The sequence below is a fragment of the Eurytemora carolleeae genome, unplaced genomic scaffold (genome assembly GCF_000591075.1).
Source record: "Eurytemora carolleeae unplaced genomic scaffold, Eaff_2.0 scaffold4, whole genome shotgun sequence".
Taxonomy (NCBI): Eukaryota; Metazoa; Arthropoda; class Copepoda; order Calanoida; family Temoridae; genus Eurytemora; species Eurytemora carolleeae.
The window spans coordinates 465,563-482,046 of record NW_019396191.1 but is presented as its reverse complement, the minus strand read 5'-3'; the positions used below and the strand labels follow the sequence as shown (position 1 = coordinate 482,046).

Genomic DNA, 16,484 nt, shown 5'->3' with positions numbered 1-16,484 from the left:
TTAAACAACTTTGTAACTTCGTAGAACCTTTGATATTTAACACACAAGTATGAGAAGACAAAGGAAATGAGTCTTTGCCGCAAACTCAAATCTTCTAATCTCTATATCTTATAAATCAGATGGTCTACAAAATGGTTGCAAAGATATAGAGATTTGAAACTCAGAGCTTGTGGCAAACACTCAATTCCTTTATTTTGTTACATTTCAGAAATTCAAATACTCTGTGCTTCTCAATAGCTTGTCAATAGCTTGTCAATAGGTTGTCAATAGCTTGTCAATAGCTTGTCAAAAGCTTGTTGTCAATAGGTTGTCAATAGGTTGTCAATAGCTTGTTAATAGCTTGAAGGTAAAATTAGTAAAAATTAAATTTTTTTTATTATTTTTAAAGTTTAAATAAAAAGATTGGTTTACATTTAGAAATTTTAGTTGGTATCTCAAGGCGTGTTTATTCCTCAGGCACGATTTAATCCTAAAAAAATACAGAATTAGAGAAATCAAAAACCATTTATTTTAAAAAATCTATTGAATGAAATAATATTAATTACCACTACTGATCAAGTAGGAAGAATTCAGATTGTATTTTTATCTATTATGTAATCTGAAGCAATGAGCATTTAAAATGTAGTATGCACCAAAGTTTAAAATCTACTTTAATTATAATGTAATACTTCGAAAATTGAAAATCTTGAAAAGCTTGTATTTTAAGTTGAATTTAAGTTAAAAGTAAGTTGTTGCCTATAAAGGATATGACTGAAAAGACGACCTAAAACTTTTAAAATACTACGTTTTCAAACTTAAATATATTATTTAAATATGAAAATAGTTTGTATGCCATTTTTAAAGATTGCACAAAAAAAAAGAAATATACCCTGTATTATTGGTCATAATATGTAAAATGATTATAAAAAAATTAAGAAATTCGGTTTAGTCGTTCCTGTACACTGTACAGAACTAACCATGGGTCTGCTAGAGTTAAGAATTTGTTTGTTTTAATTGCATTCTGTTTACAAGCTAATAACAGTTCTTCCTCTTCACAGTTTATCTTGCAGTAATGTAACTGAAACATCTTACTGGATGTCCCAATAAACATGGTAAAAAAGAGACGACTTGAATATCGTTTATTACTTCTGATAATTGAGAAATGGCATAAGGTTCATCAACAATTTCCAAAATATTGTCTACCTTCTTTATATCTTTAAAATCAACGGAGATGTTAAACGTTTGAATAGCTTTGTTGAGTTTTCTTAAACTGGAATCTGGGCAAATTTCCTTTCTCCGTCTAATTTGGAAATTCCAAGAATAGTTCTTTTCGGTGTTAAATGTTTTAACTGTGATAATACAAAATTATGTCTACAAAATAATCCCGCAGGAAACAAAGACAATATGAAAATTGAATGTCGTCATTTAATTCCCCTGTTTATTGGGACACCCTGTACTACGATTTGCAGAACAAAACATCCCTTTACTAGTTTAATAGAATATATGCTAGCAGACGAAATTTATCAAAGGGACTGTTATGGAAAAATAAAAAGGGGGTATAGGCTGAAGCCTAAGCATTTAAGAAGTTGATAGCGCCCAATATTAGTTCTATCTGATGTCCCTGTCTCGAGAAATTGAAAGAGACTGTGTCAATGCTATACCAAAACTCTCTTTTCAGACCATTTAAAATGCGTATTCTTAACAAAGACGTATTCGTCACAGAATTCCAATGTTTATTGGGACACCCTGAAATAATCTGTATATTACCAAGCTGTGTAATATTAACACTGTATGGACAAGAACGCTCCCAACCTCTACCAAGCTGCTGTCCTAAAATTAGAAGAAATTTAATTTTTCACATAAAAACGCACTGATATTTTTAATTTTTTTCCGGTAGCAATTAGTTTTTTAGATCAAAATGTGATGTTCGTTTCCGACGTTTCGTTAACGGTGTTTTTATTTATTTTAAAAGTTAACGTTCCTTAACGATCTCAATGTTATTAACAGCGTTAGCGGAAAATATTTTAGAAATCGTTTTGCTGTTCATAAACGAACTATTCCGTTATTTTTCAAAAACTTCCGTTTTGTTAACGGAACTTTGTCCAGCTCTAATTCTGAGATAAACATAAAGAAACTGACACGTACCTAAAGCCTAAACTACACTAAAATTCGTCTTTTTTTCTAAAAAAAACTTGGGTTTGGGATTCCATGGTCACTCTACTCTTTTATCCATGACTTAATCCAATTCCAATATTGTTTGTATGATACTTATCTCATTTATAAACAAACAAAGGATTTAACCTGTGATAAAGGGATAAAGCCTGATAATTATCAGGAAATTCTTTTTATACCTTACATTGAATGGAATAGATATGACGTCATGTCAAATATACGTAAATAATTTGGTTGTTTGTCACGAACTAAAATTTTCTAATCCCATTATGTTTGCAACCAAATGGTGTAAACCTTTTGATATTTTAGACTTAGTCTATTTGAATTAACATAATTTCTAATTTGATACATCAAAGGTCTACAATATCTGTTTGCAAAGTTGTGTGGCAAAAACTCAACTCCTGTCATATAAGATTAATTTTTCACATTTAAAACTTATTATTTTTTGCAATTTGAAATAGTGAATTTTCGCCTCAAACTCAGATTTTTTAAAATTTCTACTTCTTTGCTGTCCGATTTCGTAGATCTAAACATTCTGTTAAATCAAATAGTCCAAGTTGCTATACTTCATCAGGTTACAAAGATAAAGGATCTAGAAAATTTGAGTTTTTTGACTCTTTTTCTTGAAATTAAAACTAGGGAAACTACGAGGTCACAAACTAGTCGGTAATTTCAGTAATTTCGCGAAAGATTCCCTTTTTTCTAATATATTTTTTTAAAGCACTTCAAATTTGTATTGGCATGAAAACATGGTCGTATGACAGAAACTTGTCCCGATTTGAACTAAGCGAATTTCGCAAAAAGAGTTTTGTTGAAATTAAATAAAAATCCGTACATAAAAGTTGTTGAGCCTAAATTGCACAATTCAGTGTCAGGCTTTTCCCAAAGGTATTTAATCAAGAGCGACTTCCCAAGTGACAACTTCCCAAGTGACAGCTTCCCAAGCAGAAACTTCCCAAGCAGAAACTTCCCAAAGGTTAGGCTAGACCTTCTAAGGCACCACAGGTTGGAATGGGGACCAAGCGCTGCCCCATGGGACCAAGCGCTGCCCCAGGGGACCAAGTGCTGCGGCTAAGGGGCCGAGAGCGCTTGGACAAGAACAGGCTAGAGGACCGAGCGCTGCAGCTAAGACAGACTTGGGAAGTTGCCGCGAGGGAAATTGCACATTTGGGAAGTTGCCGCTTGGGAAAATGCCTTTAGGAAAGTACCTAACATCCACCGTTCTACAATTACCATTTATTCATAAATATTCCATATCTTATTTTAACCTGTTAAATTAAATAATTGATGGATTAAAAGAGAGATTTTTAAAAGATTTTTAGAAATTATCTTTTGTCTTTTATTGGTGACACTTTCTAATTTGCTAAAATTAATTATCTAATCATTGGCTAAAACTTGTTGTCCGTTTCTGATTTACACTAACAGATCGTAATTCATGTTTCTTTTTTGATTTTTTTTACCTGCACTTGAGGTTGAAGTTGAAGATGAAGTTGATGTTGAAGTTGATATTGATGTTGATGGTGATGTTGATGTTGAGGTTTTTGTGGATGTTGAGGTTTTTGTGGATGTTGATGTTGATGTTGAGGTTTTTGTGGATGTTGATGCAGATGTTGATGTCGATGTTGAGGTTTTTGTGGATGTTGATGTTGATGGGGATTTTGATGATGAAGTATATTGTGTTGTTGTTGTTTTTGTTGTCGTTGTTGTTAATATTTCTTTGTTTGGTGCTGATACTGATAATGATACTGATACTGATGGTGAGGTTGATGTTGCCACAGAAGATTGTGTTGATGATGCCAAAGTTGACGCTGAAGATATTGATGATTGAGAGACAGTTGATAATGTTGCTGACGATGTTGTTGTGATTGCTGTTGTTGCTGATGCAGATGTTGTGAGCAGATTGGTCTTTTTTGATTCATAATTAAAATTGTTAAAATTGTCAATTAATTTGATCATTTTCCTGTACTTTCATCTAATACGATCCCAAATGTTAATTGATGATATTAGGGGCAGAAATTAAACATATTGTTGTAAACAATTGGAAGTATGATGTCAAGTTGTAGCAAAAGTCATTATAACTGCAGAACTTTCTGCATGGAAAAGTTTATTTTTCTGTATACTAAAGGTTATCTCTTATTTTGATTACTGATATTTATACATTTTTTAACACCCCAAATGTGCTACACATTTCTGAAGTGTAGTAAACAAAATACTTGCCAAAGTTCACACTGACACAGATATTGTATTACATGCCCCTAAAGTCTTTTTAAAATTATGATTTCCCTGATTTAACATGTCTAGAACTAGCTGAACATTGATGATTTGATTTCTGATGCTGGTAATAAATCCAGATATTGAAGATTTGTATATGTCAAGCGTTATCAATTCACTTGCTGAGCAGGCCTGAACAAAATAAATAGTTTCCTCAAAATTTGAACCGGATACACTAGTTGGGTCTAAAAGGAACATATATCTCGCCTCGACCTTATGGTGTAAATATTTGATTTTTAAGATATTGACTAATTGATCTGACAAAATTTATAGTTTTAAACATCCAAGGGTTTCGACAGGTTGCAAATATATAGGATTTTTAAACTGAGTTTGAGTGTCGAAGCTGTCAAATGTTGCTTGAAGATCACCTTATCTATTCAGCCTGTACAAATCTTATCTGAAAGTTTGATAGTTCGAACAGTTTTCAGTCGGTTTCGAACTCTTTCTTCGAAACATAAAAGTTCATATAATTGGATTTTGCGATCGCAGCTTAATGCAAAAATTAAGTTATACTAAATCAAAAAGGTAAAGCCTTTATGCATAAGTTCTCTGTAGGCTATCAAATTATAGGTTCCCCTAAAAATGTTTGGAGCATATCAAAAATAAACTGAGCAGATATAACAACATATTTTTGGGGGCGATTTTTGTTTGTGAAGTTTGAGGATTTTAAAAAATCGTACATTTCCGCATCTTTTTACATACAAACTTTTAATTTAATCCAAGTAGTTAAACACAATCTCTGGGTCATTTAAGTTGCCATGGAAGCACACTGAGTTGTATGGGAAAAATAAAAGTTTTGATTATAAAAATCAATATTTCTACCTGAACCTGGAGGCTGACCAGCTCGCTACTAAGCTGACCCAGTTTAGAGTTTTCACTCTCAATATTAGAAGAGCTAAAGAATATCAGAAACTCAGACGTCTAAAAACATTTTTCACCAAATATAAGATATTATTGGGATATTTTTTAAACATTACTTAATTGTGATTGATAATTATAATAATGCTCGTCATGTAATTTGTTAACTATGATTGATAAATATAAAAAAAATTGTCATTTAATTTGTTAACTGTTATTGATAATTACAAAAAAACTTGTCATGTAATTTGTTAACTGTTATTGATAATTACAAAAAAACTTGTAGTGTAGTTTGTTAACTGTGATTGATAATTATAATAAAACTTGTCATGAAATATGTTAACTGTGATTGATAATTATAATAAAACTTGTCATGTAATTAGTTAACTGTGATTGATAATTAAAATAAAACTTGTCATGTAATTTGTTAACTGTAATTGATAATTAAAATAAAACTTGTCATGAAATTTGTTAACTGTGATTGATAATTAAAATAAAAACTTGTTATGTAATTTGTTAACTGTGATTGATAATTATAATAAAACTTGTCATGTAATATGTTAACTGTGATTGATAATTATAATAAAACATGTCATGTAATTAGTTAACTGTGATTAATAATTAAAATAAAACTTGTAATTTGTTAACTGTGATTGATAATTATAATAAAACTTGTCATGTAATTTGTTAACTGTAATTGATAATTATAATAAAACTTGTAGTGTAGTTTGTTAACTCTGATTGATAATTAAAATAAAACTTGTCATGTAATTTGTTAACTGTGATTGATAATTATAATAAAACTTGTCATGTAATTTGATAATTAAAATAAAACTTGTATGTATTTGTTAACTGTGATTGATAATTATAATAAAACTTGTCATGTAATTTGTTAACTGTGATTGATAATTATAATAAAACTTGTCATGTAATTTGCTAACTGTGATTCATAATTATAATACAACTTAAAAGTTTTTTAATTGCTTACTTTCTGCAAAAAACCCGCGCATGCCATTAACTGTTTTGGTTCTAATCTAAAATAAAAAATCTTAAAGGTACAAAAAGACGTAATTTTTCAAGTAAGCCCCATTTTATAGAGTGGCATGTACAATACTCACCGGTATCCTTTGATCCGTGTCTGAAAAAAAGAAATCCTTTTTCTTCGATTGTGGTTTCTATGTTAAAGTGACTTGCGTATCAATGTTGAAAAACTAATGAAATTAGTTTTCAGATGAAAAGCACGGATATCACCATCAAATTGTTATTCAGGTAAAGGGCACAGTTGTGAATAGGGAGACCCGTTTGTCTATGTGGATGACATTTGTTTACGTGAATGACATTTATTTACGTCGATGACATTTGTTTACGTGGATGACATTTATTTACGTGGATGACATTTGTTCACGTGGTTACATTTATTTCCGTTGAGGACATTTATTACGTGGATGACATTTGTTTACATGGATGGCATTTGTTAACGTGTATGAAATTTGTTTACGTGTATGACATTTGTTTATGTGGATGACATTTGTTTACGTGGATGAAATTTATTTACGTGGATGACATTTGTTTACGTGGATGACATTTGTTTATGTGTATAAAATTTGTTTACGTGCATAAAATTTGTTTACGTGGATATAATTTGTTTATGTGAATAAAATTTGTTTACGTGGATATAATTTGTTTATGTGAATAAAATTTGTTTACGTGGATATAATTTGTTTATGTGAATATAATTTGTTTATGTGAATATAATTTGTTTACGTGGATGACATTTGTTTACGTGGATGACATTTGTTTACGTGGATGACAATTATTTACGTGGAAACACAGCATAATCTGTAACCAGACAAATTTAATAAAATTAGTATACTCTAAACTTTTGAATTTCAAAAACGAAATTATTTATTTCTTTAAAAAAACCTTCTTGAAGTTGCTAGGACAGTTGAGATTTTTTTTTCCACTTTAGTTAAAGATATTTCTATATCTAGTAGAGAAGATAAACTATTCAACGTTCTGATCTGAAAATAAAATAAAAATCAATAAAATTTTATTCACGTTTTATAAACTTAATTGTACTGCAGTGAGAGTTATACAACTGGGGAATAGACTGACGACATTCTTGATATTTGATATATCGTCTATCTACTACGACAAATTCAATAATACTGAATGTTTCGGGCCGATGCAGTACATATTTGAAAACCGGTTATACTATACAAATCACGAAGTACAAGTTTCTAGAAGTTTCCTTGTTCAATGGACACAGCACCGGCTAAAGGGGTAAATAAGGTGGTGTACAGGGACACACTGATCCTTCTCGCAATAGAGGAAACACAGGGGAATCAGCAGACGACATCTTCAGAGGTTGGTTTGTTAGCAAATAGTTTGGTCCAGTAGCTTCAGAATTAACTCCAATTTTTTAAAGAATTCAAATTCTTTTCTTTTCTTAAATAATTAGCTGAAGTGCCCGGTGTTGCCCGTGGAAGAAAAAATTTCGAATTAAAAAAAAATTGGATTTTAAGAAAAAAATTCAATTTTATGTAGGCACCGGGTTCTTTGAGTTCTTCCGTTAAAAATTTCTGCTAATTCGGTCCAGCCGTTTAACCAGCTATAGCTAACATATAAATATATTCTGCGTCGGATCATTTTTCGTAATGTTTCCCGTTAAAACCAATATACAATTATATATACATGAGCGAAGAGCTTTATAGCATAAAGAACTTACAGGTGAGGTGAAACATTTTTGCATGATTGCTGGCGCCTGATTTTCCAGCTTTGAGCAATCAGAAAACATACTCATACAAGCTCTCCATACAGGGGTTACATCATCCTCAATACTCTTAGCTAGAAGAAAATATATTAAAGGGACTGTAACCGTAATTTCAAGTGACCCTCAATCCAAAGATGACAATACTCAATTCACAACGGTACCCTTGAAACCTTAACCTATTCAAAAATGCGGAAAATACCATCAAATACTTCTTGAAAAGTGTGCTGCGCAGAGAAACCGCAAATGAAAATTAACAGTTTAAAGAAACTAAAACATTAATATCTATAATTCATACTTGATCAGACATAGCTTTTAACCCTATTCCTGCTGGGGGTGGGGGGGTCAAGTTGACCCCCCCCTGTAGTGTTTTTACATAACTCAAAAAGTATTTGTCTGAGGCTGTTAAAATTTTCTGACTTTTCCTACATACCCAAAGCCCTCCCTTTAGGCCTAAAACCGGACTTTAATATTAACTGCCTGAGTCCTCAGGCACACTGCCTGACTGACTGCTTTTTCCTGTAACAAACTAAATCTTTGTTTTGACCCACTTCCACTTGTCAGATTTTGATAAAATTTAGCTTTTTGGAAAGCCTTTGACATAAAGAAACGAATTGCACAAGTTTTTCGAAAAAAAATTGCAAATTTTTTGCAAACAACCTGTCAAAGGAAATTTGTACATTTTTAGTTTTTCTTGATTAAAAATCAGGTTATTTAAAATTTTGCAATTTTTTTTGCATATTTGAAATGGCATGGTCAAGGGCTTTTCAAAAATGTATAATTTTTCCTTTTTTGGACAAATTTTTTTTTGCAAACATTCTTACTTTTTAACTGGATTTTGCGATAAAAAATTCAATTTTTGCAAATTTGCAATTTTTTTGCAGATTCTAAAAGTAGAGCACAAGAGCTTTCCAATGATGTATCATTTGTCATATTTGGACATCAAACATGGGATTTAGAGGGGGGGGGGGGGGTCAAATTGACCTCCCCCCCAGCCTATCCTGGTTTTCAAGTACCCCAGCAGAGATTGGGTTAAGGGTATAACCGTTGTACATTGGGCATTGCATCTTTGCATGGATGGAGGGTCATTTGAAATTACGCGTTTACATAATTTTAAGGAACTCTTAATTTATCATGAGTGGCATGACTGATTCAAAAAGGTACCCTTGTCTGATTATCGACAATAGAGATTATGCTGGCTGAAAACTGAGGGCAGGGGAACTCGAGTGAATATTACACACTTGGTGTTAATCAATTTTAGCCGGGGAAGTAGAGATATCTCCATCGATGAGGATCAGGTAAAGGTACGAAGGGTAAAAATGTGAATCAAACATGCCCGCCTTCCATTCTTTTACTAAGCTCCCCCCCCTTCCATTTTGTTATTAAGCGCCCCCCCTTCGGATGACATTTGTTTACGTGGATGACATTTATTTACGTGGATGACATTTGTTTACGTGGATGAAATTTATTTACGTGGATGACATTTGTTTACGTGGATGACATTTGTTTATGTGTATAAAATTTGTTTACGTGCATAAAATTTGTTTACGTGGATATAATTTGTTTATGTGANTTCATCCTGCAAAAACTCTTGTTTATTACCTATGTTGCATTTCTTAACCGTCGATGAAACAGCCAACATTTCGTCCCAGCAGGAGCAATTCGTGGCAATCACGCCACATGCAGAACTCATCTCCTAGATGTCAAATGAAGGGACGTATAGGGATGGATCGTTTCCTTTTTTTTGAAAACCTATGGTTTCGTTTTAAAAACGACAAAGAAAAAAAAACTAAATATTGTTTTTAAAAAACAGTCGTTTTCAAAAACGATCGTTTTTCGTTAAAAAAAACAACCTTTTTCAAAAACGATCTTTTTTCGTTAAAAAAACAATCTTTTTCAAAAACGATCGTTTTACTTTTTTAAAAAACGGTCGTTTTAAAATTTTAGGAAAACGATCCTTCGTTAACGATCGTTAAAGACCTTTTAAAGAGAAAATACATTTTTTGGGCGGAAAATCCGTGGTCAGAAAACATTCAGGTTATTTGTCTCGATAAAAAAAAACATTTAATACACCATTCCTTCCCCCCCCCCTTATTTTATCCTCAAAAATATGTTGACAATTACAATATGTTGGATTCCCTTAGATATGATTTATCTTGGACATTAAAATACAATACAATCTAGATTTATTTTAAGTCGATATCAGCAAACAATTCTTATTCTTTGATTGTTATTCTATAATAATTTATTAAAAGTCAGGAGCGCAAATAAACTATTTTTTGCTGTAAGACGTTGGGATAGTAAGGGGTTCCTATCAAGTCATTTGTATTAAATTAATTAAGCAAATATATTTTTTTGACAAGATTTGATCTAGGAGAATGTAATCTAATAAGAGAGGGTGGGGGATAGTAGTTACCCCAATGATCCTTGGGGGTGGGGGGGAATGGGGAGTAAGGTATTTACTCCCCTGGTTAAGTGGACGTTTTTACAGTTTTTGGTAAAAATATTTTTTCAAAAATATGATGTGAATTTTCCATAGATAAAGATAGATTGCGCATAAGACGACATTTTTCATCTTGAAAGATATAAATGTACAGAGATGTTTTAAAGATATTCCTATTATATAGATTAACTAGGTCGGTTGTGAACATTGGCTGTTCTTATGTCATTGAGTACTTGTGGTGTACATGAGTTCTGTAGAGACAAATTTAAGTTAGTTTAGTCCTTCTCATGTCCTTCTTCAGTTCTCGTCAATATGATATATTGCTCAGTGAAATATTGTTGTTCAAATAGTTCCTGAGTGGTTTAATAATTATGAAATCAATGAAAACACCACACCACCCCGCTTATCATTGAAGTACACTTTGACCCCTAGAAGTATGAATTCGCGGACTGTACAATTCTTGGTGATTTTGCGTACATAAGCTATCTATGTTTATTTATTTATCTATGGAATTTTCCTCTGACTTGACCTGATAAGAGTACATAGTTTCAGCACAGCTGTCTAGTTCAACCTAGAAATATCCTTTTTATGAGAGCTCGTCATGCAAGAGCTACCAAACAGGGGGGCCCATAAAATGTAGAATAGGAAGACGACAATTAAGCGATTTTCTATCTATTTTATGCCGTTGTGCAGCAAATAATTTTACTATGGTTATAGCTTAAATATGAGCCCAATAGTTCTCGTTTTATTCTACAGTTTTATGAGTCCAACAATTCTCGTCTTATTCTACAGTTTTATGAGTCCAATAGTTCTCGTCTTATTCTACTTTATGATTCCAATAAATCTCGTCTTATTATACAGTTTTATGAGCTTCCAATATTTCTCGTCTTATTCTACAGTTTTATGAGTCCAATAGTTCTCGTCTTATTCTACAGTTTTATGGGTGGGTCCTACTGTTTAGTGTACATGGGACCAACTGTACAATGAGCGAATCTTTAGAGACAGTTTTTTTTAATCTTTGCTTTTAGGTGTATGTTTCGCCAAAGTTGTTTTTTCTAATTTCATTTAAAATAAGATTAATATCTCTCTAGATGTGATATTTAAGTACGCGAAAACATGAACTGGGGGAGGGGTGTAGGGAAGAGTTTAAGAGAAACTCATAGAGATTCTAGTATAATAGACGGCAACGTAGAATTTGTACACTCTCAGTACAGCTGTTTTCTTTCGTCACAAGTGTCAACAGTTTTATAAGTCCGACAAAATTGTTAATAATAATGATAATTTTAGAATAAAGTGACTATCTACTACTATACTAAAATAAGTGTAATTTTATGTGTTTTTTAGTTTTTGATCTTACACTTTTTTATTCAATCTTGGAATACATGACATAGTTGACAACTAATGTGAGAAAATTTCTTTTTTCTTGTTATATTTGACGTTTGTGACGTCGTGTATAATTGGACCATTTCTCTGTTGCCACCTATCGTACTTGATAATCTATTTGAGATAAACCCTTCAAATCATGATTCAGTTGCTCTGTTTCATGTTCTTTTAACTATTTAAAATGTTTAAATGTCGTCTTCCTATGTTTGTTGCAGAAAAACCGTTGAATCAACTATTTTCTTGGTACACTGGACGGGCTGGTTGGTGTCGGATCAAATCGACCACAAAATTGGAATTAAAAAAATGGATTTTTATCGTATTTTTTTATTATTACCTGAGTTGTGTCTGAAACCATGTTGAATTTACCGCAGGTTTCTTGAATCAACCCTTCACAGCTAGATAATTCTTCACACAAATTATAGGCCTGAAATTCAAGCAGTTAATGGGACCGTACAGATTATAGGCCTGAAATTCAAGCAGTTAATGGGACCGTACAGATTATAGGCCTGAAATGCAAGCAGTTAATGGGACCGTACAGATTATAGGCCTGAAATGCAAGCAGTTAATGGGACCGTACAGATTATAGGCCTGAAATGCAAGCAGTTAATGGGACCGTACAGATTATAGGCCTGAAATGCAAGCAGTTAATGGGACCGTACAGATTATAGGCCTGAAATGCAAGCAGTTAATGNCTTGAAAATGTAGTAAGCAGCACTTTTTAGGTTTTCATAATTTCGACCAAAAATTTGGGAAAAAAGTCCAGAAGAGAGTTCAGTCCCTTTCTTTTTAAATAAATTCAATATTGAAATTCAATGCGTTAAACATGTTTTTAAAATCTATATTTTCATATTTAAAACACATCTCTTTCTAATGCAAACCGATACAATATTTACAATGTGATATCTTTTGTGAAGTTAAAAATAGAAATTCTGAAACCTAGAAGACTGGAAGGGGGGGGGGAGATATTGTTCATCTCATTATTTTGTCATTTTCATCAATTTAGAAAAATTCCCGTAAATCTTAAATAAAAAAACACCTAGGGAAATAAAAGGTCGGAGCCTCTGAACGGAAAGGGATAAGAAAATTAGAGTTTATGTCTAGCTTTGTGTCATATGGTCATGTTGCACATATTGTCCATTAGCACCTGATCCAATAAGGGTTCAGTCATGTGTTTGTTGTCTATTCTGAACCAATAGAAATAGTCTGTATGGCGGTATCATCTATCTCTCTATCTATCTCACTCTCATTAGAGATATGAATCCTTCAATCGGCGTAAATGTAAATATTTACTTCTACTGAAACTATAGTGCATATTTTACATTTGTGCGAATCTGTTGCAAGGAAACTATATTTGAAAATATAAAAAAACTTCGCGTCATTTTTGACTTTATCAAATCTCATTGGAAACATGATTCTGAACAAAGAAAAAAATGGCTCGAATTCTTAAATTACCGAAAGAGCGTCGGTTGTATTAAATTGTCCGTTGCAAAGAGGTCCAGGGCCCGCCATAACTTTTCCCCCTCCCAACCTAGACAGAAGATGGGCGGCTGTTTGGGCCCTAGAATCTCGTTTCTTGTATTTATTTTCTGAAAACAATAACAATTAGAATCGATTTTCTGTATGTTTTTTTTACTTGGCCATATCTGAGTTCTAAAAAGAGGTTTTTTTCTTACAAAGTTTTCAAACATAATTATTATGTGAAAGATTAAATTATGTGCTGTAAAAAAAGAAAATGCCAAAATAAACTAGTATTTAACAAGGGGAAAAGGATCCTTGTTAAAAACTCTAATTTTCAAATGCTTATATCTTTACAACCTGATATTTAAACCTTTGATGTTTCAAACTCTAACTTCTAACATGCAACTTCTTCTGAACTGGGCTAAGTAAAGTAATAAACGTACTAACCCATCCCAGCTAGTTTAACTCCAATTCTCCTGAACTGGGCTAAGTAAAGTAATAAACGTACTAACCCATCCCAGCTAGTTTAACTCCAATTCTTCTGAACTGGGTTAAATAAAGTAATAAACGTACTAACCCATCCCAGCTAGTTTATCTCCAATTCTTCTGAACTGGGCTAAGTAAAGTAATAAACTTACTAACCCATCCCAGCTAGTTTAACTCCAATTCTTCTGAACTGGGCCAAATAATTTCTTACAGTCAAAAACTCCAGGCTCAGGGCTGTTGCCTAGTAGTTTTATTTAGATACAGTGGGTTCCACAAATCTTTGTAATAGGGAGATGTCATTGAAGAAATCTTAAGTATTGTTATAAAACAAGTAGGTCTACCACAATACTCAAATATTAGGTCTTTTAGATTTATTGAATTGTACAATAAATCTGATTATTTCATGTTTTTACTTGACCAAATATTGGTTAATTCACATTGAGAACTATATCTAATGTGCTTATCCAAAAAAAAAGAAATGGAAAAGCAAAATTTGGCTTGATTTGTAGGTTATATAGCTTCATACGCAAATAGAAATATGTTTAAATAGCTTCTCACACGGTCAGCTTTAGTGCCAGAGCTTTCAAAACATTTGTAAATTAAATGTAAAGAGAGCTACATGACCTACAAATCAAGCCAATTTGTTGCTTATGTATTTATTTTTCTTGGATATACACATTAGATTTAGTTCTCATTGTGAATTAACCAATATTTGGTCAAGGAAAAACATAAAATGATCAGAATTTTGTACAATTCAATAAATCTTAAAGACCTAATATTTGAATAGTGACCAGTAGCTTAAAAATCAGTTATTTAATAGAAATAGGCCTGTGTACACTGCACAATTACATCTAAGGTGACATTGGACTTGATATATATAATAAACGAATTTGCAATTTGATAAATTCTAGAAAGAAATTGAGTCTTTGCCACAAACTCTGATTTTCTAATCCCTGTATCTTTGGATTCCAACGTCGTAAACCTTTGACATTTCAAACTATGACTTTTGTTAGATCAAACAATAGAAGCTTGAAATATCAAAGGTTTACGACATTGGGTTCCAAAGATATTGGGATTAGAAAATCAGAGTTTGTGGCAAAGACTCAATTTCTTAGGAGCATTATAACCTTTAAGTTTGCTTGCATAAAGGGACTGTCATTTTAATTTTAAGTGACCCTTCAGTAAAGAGGGACATGTCCAATTTACAATAGTACCCTTGGAATCATAATTGTGAAGAAAGCGCCTTTTTTTGGTTGAAAAGCGTTTAATTCTGATAATTTCTCCGTTGTCTCTAAAGTGAGAATTGTGCAATTGTCACTTTTACAGAGAAACAGTTGTGAAAAGCAAAAACCATGTCAATCTATTAATGGAGGGTCAGTTGAAATTACGTTTACAGTCCCTTTAAACTAGTTTTCATATTTTGATTATATTCAGGATCTTAAACTTTGTTTTCTGTCGGTTTCACAAATTTTATTCAAAGTTATTTTCCTCATCTTTCATAAAGGTTTGTTACTCCAAGCTCTGCATTTTGTTCAAAAAAATAAATAAATTGTGAAAAAGAAGATACAAATATTATTATTTTTTCTTTTTCTTAAACTCACCTGATTATTGATACATGCTGCTACAGGGCACAGTACTCTAGTATTCTTTTTATTTCGAGGTTTTTGGATCTTTTTCATTTTTCGAATTTTTTCGTTTTTGCGACTTTTGCTCCTTTTTCCTTGCTTCTTAGATTCTTTTCTTCTTTCTTTGTTTGATTTAATTTTTTGATTTCGTTTTGTTTTCTTCTTTTTGATAGTTTTTGATCCGTTTTTGTTTTTGTTACTTTTTCTAATATTTTCTTGTTTTTTTAATTTATTTCTTCTCTTTTTGTTTGATCTAAGTTCCTTATTTTGTTTTGTTTCCTTCTTTTTGAAAGATTTTGATCCATTTTTGTTTTTTAATTGTTTGAATTTGTTCTTGCTTTTCTTCTTCCTATTCTCCTTAATTATCTTGGATTCTTTTTTCATTGATTTCTTTAAACTGGGTACTGAACATTACATTGTACAAAAATGTATTTTTCCATAAAATTATATAAAAGAAAGAGATATTTTATTGATTTTAGTAACATTTTAATATTTTTTTAGGTCCTTCCACCCCCCCTCCCCCTCCCGCCGCGCCCTTTTACGTGAATATATGTAATATACAGCTTAGCCGATAATGCTGGCAAATTTTTTGAAGTAACTCACAAACCCCGCGGACCATGGGAAGATATATAGTTTGAAGAAATAAGAAACAGTTTCGTTTTTTATTTTTTAAATTTACAAAAGAAAAGTGAAAAATTCGCCATATTTTACGTAGTTACTTTTTTAAAAGTTTATTTTATGCAAAGAAAAGAAAATATTTAAAAAGACTGTATAAAAGAAAAATGAAAGGGGGTATAGGCTGAAACCTAAGCATTTTAGTAGTTGATCGAGACCCATAATTGTTCTATCTGACGCTCCTGTCTCCAGAAATTTTACACAGTTTTATATCAATTTCTCAATACAGGAACATCAGATAGAACTCTCATGGGTCTTGATCATCTCCTAAAAAACTTAGGTTTCAGCCTAAGCTCCCTTTTCATTTTTCTTTTACGGTTTCTTTAAAAGATAACATTTAAAAAAAAAATATAGAAAAAAATCA

At 31.9% G+C, this 16,484-nt stretch overlaps 1 protein-coding gene across 2 annotated transcripts; it reads right to left on the bottom strand.

Annotated features, from left to right (window-relative positions):
- Positions 1 to 356: 356 nt before the first annotated feature.
- LOC111697755 (uncharacterized protein DDB_G0271670) lies at positions 357 to 15,554 on the bottom strand. Of its 2 annotated transcripts, XM_023467860.1 has the most exons (14): positions 15,422 to 15,554; positions 13,977 to 14,061; positions 13,329 to 13,462; positions 12,211 to 12,300; positions 11,023 to 11,064; positions 9,653 to 9,746; positions 8,009 to 8,127; positions 7,204 to 7,301; positions 6,269 to 6,314; positions 5,245 to 5,343; positions 4,435 to 4,554; positions 3,612 to 4,056; positions 1,747 to 1,809; positions 357 to 469 (listed from the first exon to the last, which is right to left on the bottom strand). In XM_023467860.1, exons 1-14 carry the CDS (start codon positions 15,497 to 15,499, stop codon positions 453 to 455), a joined length of 1,530 nt encoding a protein of 509 aa, XP_023323628.1. In that variant the 5' UTR covers positions 15,500 to 15,554; the 3' UTR covers positions 357 to 452. The 2 variants fall into 2 exon arrangements, with proteins under 2 accessions (XP_023323628.1, XP_023323629.1); XM_023467861.1 differs by lacking the exons at positions 13,977 to 14,061; positions 15,422 to 15,554 and adding an exon at positions 13,847 to 13,970.
- Between the last annotated feature and the right edge of the window lie 930 nt (positions 15,555 to 16,484).

Excerpts from the sequence above, each read along its gene's own strand:
- LOC111697755 (XM_023467860.1), bottom strand. The coding sequence starts at position 15,499 with ATGAAAAAGATCCAAAAACCTCGAAATAAAAAGAATACTAGAGTACTG. Across the intron at positions 5,344-6,268 it reads GCGCGGGTTTTTTGCAGAAA|ACGTCTGAGTTTCTGATATT; the intron begins GTAAGCAATTAA and ends AAATGTTTTTAG. Across the intron at positions 4,057-4,434 it reads TTCTAGACATGTTAAATCAG|ACCAATCTGCTCACAACATC; the intron begins GGAAATCATAAT and ends GAATCAAAAAAG.